This window comes from Boleophthalmus pectinirostris, unplaced genomic scaffold (assembly GCF_026225935.1).
Source record: "Boleophthalmus pectinirostris isolate CB_2022bp ecotype Guang Dong unplaced genomic scaffold, ASM2622593v1 HiC_scaffold_18, whole genome shotgun sequence".
Taxonomy (NCBI): Eukaryota; Metazoa; Chordata; class Actinopteri; order Gobiiformes; family Gobiidae; genus Boleophthalmus; species Boleophthalmus pectinirostris.
The window spans coordinates 44340966-44352217 of NW_026571133.1; the positions used below are offsets into that span (position 1 = coordinate 44340966).

Consider the following 11252-nt stretch of genomic DNA (forward strand, 5'->3'; position numbering starts at 1 on the left):
GGAATTTCCCCACTATTGATAGATGGATAAGAGTAATACCATACTGTGAAACAAAGCAATCACATCTCCATGGAGACATGCAGGTGGTGTGCCCTCCACCAGAAAAGTGCCAAAGTAGAGCTTTAAGAGTGTGTGAACAGTCGTGTAGTGCAGCCTCGAGAGGACGCTTCCATCACACCTATGAAGTACATCACCTACATGCTGACGCACTTTGAAGGACCCATTAGAATCTGTAGTGGAGCAGTGAAAAAATGCTCCACCTGGGCTTTTTTCCCTCCTCTCCTGTCATGGATTATTGTATCGGTGCCCCCTACTGGCAAAAAAGAAGAGGATTCAAATAATAAAAAGAAGCATTAGCAGCATGGCCATTGAGACTGTGATGGAAGCAGAGCCATGCTTCAGTCTGAGAGCTCAGAACTATGTTCAGAGACGGCCTCACAAACTGGAACTTAAACAGATGAAATGGACGATGTCTGCAGGTGCAACATGCACATTATAACAGGTTCAAATCTCAAGATCATTCCAAACATATGAATTTTTCACTTCTGAATAAGTGTGAAGAAGATCGATGCCTGAGATTTCTAAGTGTGAGTTTTGGTGACTCAGTGAAAAGCCCAAGTGGACTTCAGTTCAGATTCTTAAAGTTGGTTTATAGTCCTGCCCCGAGCTCTGCTCAGCTGAGAGCTGACGTCCTGATGGACACCTGAACCATACCATCATATGATTAAAATTCATTATTTGTTTTTTGCTTTGCTGTGACAAGAAACAAACTCATTAGTCTCATATGCAGACATTTCTGTGCCAGACATTAGCCAATTAGTGTTGCACATATTACATCATGTTTGTGCTCTGGGTCTATTTTGTCCTTGAGGTGCATTAATAACCGTCACAGCTTTGTGTTTGTGATGCTATGACCTAAGAGAACCTGAGATTTGAGACGACATGTCTACTCACCATCACTGTCACTCAGTTCTCCGTCCATCTCGATCCCCACTGTGGACAAAACACAAGACAATGAGACGCTGCAGAAGACACAAGAAAAGCTGAAGTGCACAATCCACAAGACTTTAGCTCCTCCTCCTCTTGTAAGTGTTTCAGATAAACTCCCCCCTCCTGCCATTTCAGCGACAATTCATTTTCAGTCCATCTTTACAACCACAGCAGAAGAACCATCAGCCTCCTTGGTCTGTTCTTTTCCTCCTCTTTTCTCTTTCCTCCTTTCATCACATGTGTGTTTCCAGCTGCTGGAGTCAGACCAGTGTTCTGGAACATTCTGTGCTCTGAGAGCAGCAGCAGGACGTTTCTGTGTGGAGTTTGCATGTTCTCCTCTGTATCTGGGCTTTCTACACTTTGGTTTCTCCCCTCAACTCTAAATGAGCACAAAAAGGTGGGTGACTCTATCACATGCTTCAATAACCAAGTGTGGCTTATTACAAAATACTAAAAGCTGCTCTTGTCACTCAGGGACTCGCCAAACGTACTCGTATAACAGATTACTACATGAAGCTTAACTCTCTGTAAGATTTTCATTTTAAATTCCAGCTGTGTTCAGCTGTGTTCAGAGAGTCGACAAGTTCAAATCAAACTGAACTTTTACTGATAACAATAGCAGATTTATTCTTAATTACCATAACACTGGACATGATGGACAAGTGGTTTATGTTAGAATTTGATGTTTTGGTTTTTAAAATGATTATCCAATCAGAAAGCAGAATGAGCCTCACATGACCCTCTGATTTGGATTTGGGTTCTGGACATTTGAGATGCTACAGGCTTTTACACCAAAAGTGTCAGCAAATGTGGCAGAAGATCTTCCAGAGAAACACTGAGGCAATGGACCATTTCATCACCGACTAAAACACCAGAGCAGAAGAAGAGTGAGGCCTTTCCTGTTGTGTTCACCTGGCGCCCCCTGGAGGCTGCTGTGATGCTGCAGGACACAGAGGAGACACTTTTGTCTCTTCCACAGGATCTGCTGACCCTCCCTGACCAGTCCTCCTGTTAAACCACACTGAGACCTTTGACTGACACACAAAGGACACTGAGACGCACAGTGGGAATGTTGCAGCGACATCAACATCAACAGTTTGCTGCAACAAAACTTGAATTTCAATAAAGTCTCTCTCCTTCTCACCCTCTCTCCCTGTGAGTGGTGTTCTAGAAGTGTGCTGGAGGTGTGGGGTTTCACTCTGTGTTAAAGATTCATGCAGACACTGGGACAGGCCATTAGTTTACTTACAAAATCTACCGCAGATAATTGCTCCAGTGAGTCTGCAGTTTGAAGGGTCACGGCAGTGAGCTAAAAGTACTAGAGATGCGCGGATTGCGGTTACAACCGCGGTACCCGCGGTTAATCCGCGGGTCGGGCGGATGACGTGACGAAAAATTATATTTTAATTAAATTCGGGCGGGTGGCGGATTAACTACTAAAAAAAAATAAAATAAAATAAAATAAATAAATGTTAGTATTGTTAGCTACATCTGGAAAGACGAGTGTCATTGTCTATGCTTGTAGTATGAAGTGTACGTCATGTCCTTAATTAGCCCATTTGACCTCGTTTTTATGTTCTGAAGGTTCAGGTTGTGTCGGGTTATTGATAGACTAAGGTTTACGGGGCACATATTATATGCAGTTTATTTTATTATTTCTAATTTATTTCAGCTGTTTGCCAACACATAAGTGGCTATAGGGCCATTTCGATATCAGTTATATTTTAAAACACGCAGACATTATAGCGTAGACTGCCACTCGGGGGATTTAAAACTTAAAGAAAGACCGATGGAGTGAGGCTATGACTTTGAAATAACATCGGGCAATGGCAGAATGTTCAGAATGTAACAACATCCAACACGAAGGCAAGAAGGTTCAAAAACAGCCTAGTCGGAAAACATTGTCAATTAATTAGCTGCGCAAGAAAACCAGGTAAGTCTGGGGTTGTTACGGACAATTAAGAATGTGAACATACACGCTGAGCGAATTTTGGAATGAATGAGCTAGAGAGTTTGCATTTTTATCGAGGCTCCTTAGTTTGTTTGCTGTATGATTGTTCTAAAATCTAAAATCAATCGGCGGATGGCGGCGGGTGCGGTTTTGAAAACCTTCGGTGCAAAATGGACAGCGGGCGGATGATGAGTTTTGTGTCGCGGTTGCGGATGAAAAAATAGCCCATCCGCGCATCTCTAAAAAGTACCTGAACCTGATTTACCTCGTAAATGGTATCTACCTCATTTTGTTTTGGCGCTGGGGCCTGGGGCAGTTGGATGGTTACTGTGAAGGTTCTGGGCTGAAAAGTTCAGAAACCCCCTGGTTTAAATCTCGAATGACTCTGCTGTAGCATTACTCGAATGACTGCAACAGTTTATAATCCAGTCTTCTGTTAAACGTGAATCCTAAAGAACTGCACAGTCTTGAATCACACATTTAAGTGTAATTGGACAGGGTAGAAAATTCCAAAATTCTTCAGCTCTTAGGGGTGCTGATGTTTCAGGCTCATAACTCATGACTTCAAATAAAGTGAAGGGTGTAGAGTGTGAGCTCTGGCTCTGGAAACACCAGGAGCTCATGGGACAAAACATGACGAGCACACATCTGCAACTACACCCTCCTCCTTCTGTTAGACTCCACTGAGACCTCTGACCTTCTGAGGACACTAGAATAAGGGCCGCACAATCACTACAAACAAAACATGTAACATTAGACGAGATTAGAAACACTTTATTATCCTAAATAAAATTCATTCATTTTAATGAATGAATGATTAATAATGTGACTGGGCCTCAGGATTCTTTGTACAGAAAAAGTCAGGCCCGAGGTGAACATGTGTCTATATTATAACCTTGATATAATATAGACAGATTATTCATGTGCAAAAACACCTGTATGGGCCCAGTCTGGTGACAGGAGCACCTCTGCATTTTGAAAGAAGAAAATGTAAATAAGACACGTCTGACCTTCCTCCATAGCAGCGGCGTTCTGTTGGCGGGGCATCTGGACGTCTCTGCCGATGCAGTGGGCACAGACTGAGGACGTCTGCTCCTGCCCGCGCACTCAGGTGTCCAGACGGTCACCATGACGACGCACCATGTGATCTCAGGTGAGTGTGATCAGGCAGATCATATTTTATACAGTGAGTCCAGAGCGCGCTCAGAGGAGAGCTGCTGTCCACAGGAGACAGGCCTACAATAAAAGTCCATCATTCAGAAGGAAAAGTCTCACAGAGACAGTACAGCTAAAGCAGCAGAGCTCTGGGACAGCTCATGTTACACAGTGGAGCTTTAAACCCAGAGTCCTGCAGGCACTCTCATCGTCTGTAACCATGGTAACCTGACACACACTCCTGTGTCTCTCTTGAGAGCAGCTCACACACACGTCTGTCCATCTCTCCGTGAGGAGTTAACAGCTCTTTATACCTTTTGTTTGATTGGCAGTTCCAGGTCTGAAATGATCCAAATGCTTCAAGTGAATGTGTGTGGATTTTAAAAATACAGTGGAGCACTTGACATCACATGGCATCACAAGGTGGAACAGAGTGAAGAAGTCTAAATGTGTGTTAAACATGTGAATGAAACAAAACACAAGTCCAGAACTGTTTGTGATGAGGAAACTACATCAGAACTGTGAACAACAAATAATGAACCATCAATACACGCCCTTTAAACCATCAAATATGTTCTGCACAAACCTCAGTACCAAGTGACCACAGTGGAGTGGAGGGCACAGTGGAGGGCACAGTGGAGTGTCGCTGTTCATCTGACAGAAATGTGGTTTTGTTTGTAAATGGGGATCTGAGCACATGATCACATTTGGTTTGGCTTGAGTTGAGACGTAACAGAGGGAGTGGAGACCAGACTGTATTTTATATAAACTGATATGAGACACATCTGTCTGGACTTTAGACATTCAAGAGAAAAATGTCCCAGTTCTTTTGGTTACATGACTGGCTGGCTGAATTTGACCATGAAATTTCATCCATTCTATATTCTACATTTTATGGACAAATTGGACACGCAGCTTTTGGCCATGACAGGACTGCATGGTCTCATAAAGCACATTTTCAGTGCAGTGCTTTACAGCACATAGCACATTATATTAGCTCTGGATCCACAACAAGAACATTTTCAGAAACAGAATGAGTGACGCCCATAAGAACATTGTGGAACATAATTTATTGACATGTTACTTTATTTGGAACAGAAAACTGTGTGACTGCACTTTTATAAATAAGATGAATACAAACTAAAAAAAAAAAACTAAATGCAGAGTGCATATCCAAACGATCAGTCACCACCTATCATACAACTGCAAGGAACCACCCACACGTATGAGCATCATGTCCCTCTACACAACTTGTTCACCTGCCAACACAAACACACACGCACACAGAGTAATGTCAGTGTAACTGGACACTGACAAGGATACGCCAACATTAGTGTGAAACTCAAATGTGCACCCAAGTATAATTATAATACAAACCTTTAGTACAATAAACTGTTCTTGTTAAGTTGAGCAAAGCCAGTTGCGCACCCTAATGCAGGACTTATGTTTAAGGTGCATGGTGTAACTTTTCTAGTGGAGAGCACGCAGCACTTGTTAATGTTTTTTCCAGAAATGTCCACAGTACAGCATTAAAGTTATCTCCATGCAATGCAGCTCAGCAGTGACCGCCCACCCCTGGGTTTTCCATCCATTTTTCCCATAGACTTTCTGAAAAGAATTGTATGGCATTATTAAAAGTGAAAAGAAATGTCGCTCATGGCTCATCAGCACTATGGTAACCACATGGATGACCACAAAGTACCACCTATTATTTATTTGAAATTAGTTTATAAAACTTTATAAACTAGTAAATATTAAAGCATTTCACTGAATCTTTTGTTTTAAATGTGCTTTTTGGACTTAAAGCAGCCATGTTAGGGATATTAGTTAACACAAAGCTAATAACCCCCCCGTTGTGCCTCAAACTCTTGATTTTTTTGGAGTCTATGGAAAAAAATTAATGAAAATTTTATTTCCGAAAGCAAAGCAGACTCCAAAGTGGGCGGGACTATTAAGCTCCATTGGCAACACAAAAAGTTACACAATGCGATTTTAAATATTAAACATAAAACTTTAACCTCCGTTTTTCACACAACTTGAACTAAAAACAGGGCAAAACATTGACATCCAAATGTTACAATTCTTCACTCTGGTTTGAAATAATGTTAGCTAAAGAAAACCCAGTGGCCTGTGTAGTAATAGCAGTCCAACTAAAGCGTGCCAGTCTCTCCTCTCCAGCAGAGTAGTGATCTGAGTCCATCTCCAGGACATGAGCAGGGCACACAAGAGCAGGCCAGACCCACAGGAGCACACACATCCGTTTTGCTTCTGTAGCCAGCAGAGAGCAAGCAGTAACAGTCGCCAAGCGCCACACGCCCATAGGAATTAAAAACATTTGCAAGAGACAAAAAGTCTCATTCAAAAATTGTCCGAGAGCGCCGAGGCCAGCGATTACAGTGGGGTTTTCTCCATACCCAGCCATCTCGCCTAAAACGCCCACTGTCCGCTTGGTCCTTGAGTTTACCAACGCAAAAACCAACGCATAAAAATTAAACCACAGATCTACCTAAAAGTGAGTCAAATGAGACATAACCGTGCCACCAAATGATTCTGTGTAAGGATGGAGAGTGGGTGAAAAGCAGGAGGGTACACTTCATATTCTCTGGATCTTGTCTGCCACCACCACAGGGTTCTCTTTGCGGATCTTCTCGGCCGCTTCTGTCCTGTAGTCGTATGGGCAGTGGTGCTTGTCCGAGTACCGATGCAGTCCACAGAACTGTTGCCCACAGCGACAGTCAAACCCTGGACACAAGAGGAGACGTGAGAGGGTCTGCTAATATCAGATCATACTCCTAACTGGCCACACAAGATTATATATATATATATATATATATATATATATATATATATATATATATATATATAGATAGATAGATAGATAGATAGATAGATAGATAGATAGATAGATAGATAGATGATAGATAGATGATAGATAGATGATAGATAGATAGATAGATAGATAGATAGATAGATAGATAGATATAGATAGATATAGATAGAGATAGATACAGATATATAGATATAGATATGATATAGATATATAGAGAGATATATCTAGAGAGATATAGAGAGATATAGAGAGATCTATAGAGATCTATATAGTCCTAGCAGGTTACTGGGGAATACCTGTGAGGCCCAGCTTCTTGCGACACATGAAGCAGCGGTTCTTCTTGGGTTTGGATGGAGGAGCTGTGGGATCCTCCAGAACGGCCTGGGGGAGCGGTATCTCACCAGGACAGAGGAGCACATCAGCAGCACTGGGCTCCTCACACTGTAGGCTCATCTCGGTCATCTGCTGTGTGACCGCACTGGGCTCAGACACACTGCTGTGGAAGACACAAAGAGACATGCACCCAGTCACTCCAACAGTCACTACACACATGCCCATTATGTTTACAGGGGGAATCCAAACTCACACTTAGCACCATTTAGACAGTACTTTTCATTCAATCTAAATGCATAACTACATTTGAAGGTTCTGTGATCTGAATCTCCCAGATCCCAAAACACATGTACATAATTTAAATTGCACTTTGTGCCATGCTGCATGTAGGGCAGTCTGATGATGCCAGGAGAAGAGCTCAACTGCACGGTGCAAGAAAGCATGTACCTGAAGAGGTTGGCCTTGGCGGCGCTCTCAGCAGCCTCCTCAGCTGCAGCCACGGCAGCAGCAGCTGCAGAGTTCAGGGTCTCCTCTAACCTCTGCATCGCAGACACCTCTGAGCTGGCTCCTGACACACAACACAACCCAAAGGAATACTTTTAATGCAATAAAACAGTAGCAATGTGTAGCATTTGAAAACACAAGATCGTAAACAGAGAGGTACAACAATAATTATCATTTAGCCATGTTCATTTTAATGGGCTAATGGGCTATAAGATGAGTGGCATCACAGGAAACTGTCTGCAGGAGCAGACAAGAGCGGAGCATACCTGTGGAGTTCTGCCTGGACAGATGCTCCTTGTGACACACAGAACACATGCCGTTGGTCCTAGGGTTGCCATAGAAACCACAGCCGGTGGCACACAGCATGGGGACTGGGCTCTGATTGGTCTCTTGTGCCATAGCGATGCCTTCACTGGGTCCTCCTGAGGGTAGACACACAGGAGGGCATTAGTCAGTCCAGTCACACTCAAATCTGGTTCATACATGTATGGAAAATACAGCTAAACCATGTCCAGTTCCTTCATTACAAATGTGTCATTGATAATATCCACAATACATCGCAATTTCACAAAATTGTTGATACTGTGATGAAGGCTATTGCAATACCCAAACTGAAACAATGCATAATGCAAGTTCATCTGAGATTTTAGTCCTAAAACTGGATTTGGTCTGTAATGTTTCCTTTTTTGACAAAAGACTAGTCAATTAAAAGCAAGCAACCTATTTGAAAATGTAAAGTACTACTGTACTACAGTTGATTCAACTAAATATGGCAATACTTAAAAAGGTTCTATATAACACAAAACTTATTCTAGTGATCTTTAAGTCATGTTGTAATGTTGCCTCATCAAAAACATACCCAGAGTAGTGCTTTGTTTCATTCACACATTTTTGTAACCCTTTATTATTAGTCCGTCTACATCTCAAACGCTCAACATGATCTGTTCCAGTGGGAGGTCATGAAGTGCTAGTTGTCAAGTGAACAGCTACATCTAACCTTTTGTTGAGTAAAGATTGGCAATTTCAAAGCTAAAATTATCCATATGATTCTAGTGAAGGTGGCCGAGTTTAAAAACACAGCAGAGCATTTCCTGTATTACCACATGACATAACAAGGTAGAAGTGTTTTCTGTTTGAGAGGGGAACTAAATATGCAGGATTTGTGTGTTAATCGTGTGAATGCAACAAAACACAACTCCAGGCATTGCTTGTGATGAGGAAACTACATGATAACATAGATTAGAAATAGCGTAATAAAGACCTTTTAGAGCAGTCAGCTTTTCGAACAGGAGTAAAAACAGTAAAGTGATCATCTGTTGTGTTGGTGCGCATCAACTCCCAGCTGTGGAAATCACTTGAAGAACACTTTTATCACGAGATTCTAATTCAACTTCACAGACAAGGGTCACACTAAGAACTACAATTCACAATAAAGCAGGTTAAAGCCTGTACACTCGAAGCTGTTGAAACAATGACCTCAAAATGAAAACATGCTGTTTAGCAATCCCAGGGCCAGCTCGCTCTGCAAATCCACTGAGTCATGCTAACAGGCTAACGGCTACAGCTAGCGAGAGTTTCGCTAAATTAACTGATATACACAAGTCCATTATAAAAATGTCATGTCATTAAGAGCTGTGTGTTCATATTTAACACACCGGCGTTATAGTGGTAAAGGTTTCTACGCCCTAACGTGTGAATGTAGCTGTATTTAACTAGCCCCTTAAAACTAGCTAGCATGATAGCCATATTTAAAAGTCAAGTCTGGCACAGCTTTTCTTTCTTTGTCTTCTTTAGAAACACACCAAACTATCGACAAACAAGTTAAAAACATTCATATCGCTACAGATAAACATTTGTCAAACATACACCAACGATAATTTGATGATTGTTGGTACTATTTAACCAGTTTTGACCACTTCACTTTGTTTAGGCGAGATACAAGAGGAGCTTTAAATGCTAGCGCAGTTTTGTACTCATTTCCCCTTTGGACATCAAAATGCACAAATCCAATCAAGTGTCCTGTGTGATGGAATACAACGCGTTCACTTTTTATCTCTTTTTTTCTCTGTGTAAGTTAAGTTCGTATACAAAACGACACGTGTGAGGCAGAAGCGCTGACCCATTGAGTTGTGTGGACAGAAGTTACTCTCAGAAACAGGAAGATCGAGGCGATGCAAACTACATCACAAGTTTTAAAGCAGCGATCGAAGTTCTCTGACTACGATCTTCTCCCATTACCTCAACTTTTGCTTAAAGCGCCGCTAATGGAGACTACTTTGTAAAAACAGATGATGGTTAAGCACCGCGGGGCTGGACCAAACTAGGGCCGTCTAGATGCACTCCTCCCGGGCTAGTGTTCGGGGTCCCGGGGTGTATGAGCTCACGATGGGCCCGCAGCTGTTGGTCTCTCTGCGTTGGGACAGACTGAGCCGGGGATCGGTGGTGGTTTGTGCAGGTCCGATCGCATCTGTTTTGCTGAACGAGTTAAGCCAGAGCCACAGCCAGAGGGCCAGAGCCAGAACTTACGTTCACCGCCACTTCCGGTGTACGTCACGGAAATAGTGACGCTCCACGTTGCTCGCAAACAGAAAAGTCAATTAACACGATCACAGAAAAAAAGAGAAATGTGGCGTTTACCGTACTCGTTCACTTTTGCTAAGGGTTAGTAATAATGAGTAATAGAGCGTTTTGGAAAAAATATATGATTCACATAATATGTTTTACTTATACCAGTAAAATGTTATGAAGCTGTGTGTTCTTCTAACTTCACTGATGACTACAAGATTATTTTAAACTTTTAGGCCTGAGCCCCTGTAGGGTGTTTTCTCAATAGGCAAACTATTTTACGAAGTTGAGCGCAAAGCGGGACAAAATTTAAAATAAATAATTTTAAAAATTAATACAATTTTGAAAATAAGGTATTTTTAACCGTATTGCCATGGTGATACGCGGAAGTGACAATGTTATCCTAACGGAGGGGATCACAAAAATTCACATTCATGATTAAAAAAAATATCTATATCTATCTATCTATCTATCTATCTATCTATATATATATATATATATATATATATATATATATATATATATATATATATATATATATATATATATATATATATATATATAATAAAATAAAATGTGTTTCTCACCTTCCACGGTGGTTGGTCTCTCACCCTCATTCAGCTCAGGTCGTCTACCAGAGGCCTGGGAGCTTGAGAGTTCTGCGCAGTATCTTAGCTGTTCCCAGTACTGCACTTTTCTGGACTGAGATGTCCATTGTTTTTCCCGGTATCTGTTGTAGCCACTCTTCCAGTTTGGGGGTTACAGCCCTGAGTGCTCCGATCACCACAGGCACCACTGATGCCTTTACTTTCCAGGCTCTCTCCAGCTCTTCCTTGAGCCCCTGGTATTTCTCTAGCTTCTCGTGTTCCTTTTTCCTGATATTACCATCGCTTGGTATTGCGATGTCCACCACCACGGCTCTGC

The 11252-nt window shown here is 41.9% G+C and overlaps 1 protein-coding gene across 5 annotated transcripts; it reads right to left on the bottom strand.

The window, feature by feature from the left end:
• Positions 1 to 5147: 5147 nt before the first annotated feature.
• LOC110159918 (AN1-type zinc finger protein 5-like) lies at positions 5148 to 10325 on the bottom strand. Of its 5 annotated transcripts, none has more exons than XM_055153813.1 (5): positions 9025 to 10325; positions 8030 to 8185; positions 7707 to 7827; positions 7223 to 7419; positions 5148 to 6838 (listed from the first exon to the last, which is right to left on the bottom strand). In XM_055153813.1, exons 1-5 carry the CDS (start codon positions 9074 to 9076, stop codon positions 6690 to 6692), a joined length of 675 nt encoding a protein of 224 aa, XP_055009788.1. In that variant the 5' UTR covers positions 9077 to 10325; the 3' UTR covers positions 5148 to 6689. The 5 variants fall into 5 exon arrangements, with proteins under 5 accessions (XP_055009788.1, XP_055009791.1, XP_055009789.1 ...); XM_055153816.1 differs by having other exon boundaries at positions 7223 to 7422; positions 10067 to 10323; XM_055153814.1 differs by having other exon boundaries at positions 7223 to 7422; positions 9883 to 10323.
• Between the last annotated feature and the right edge of the window lie 927 nt (positions 10326 to 11252).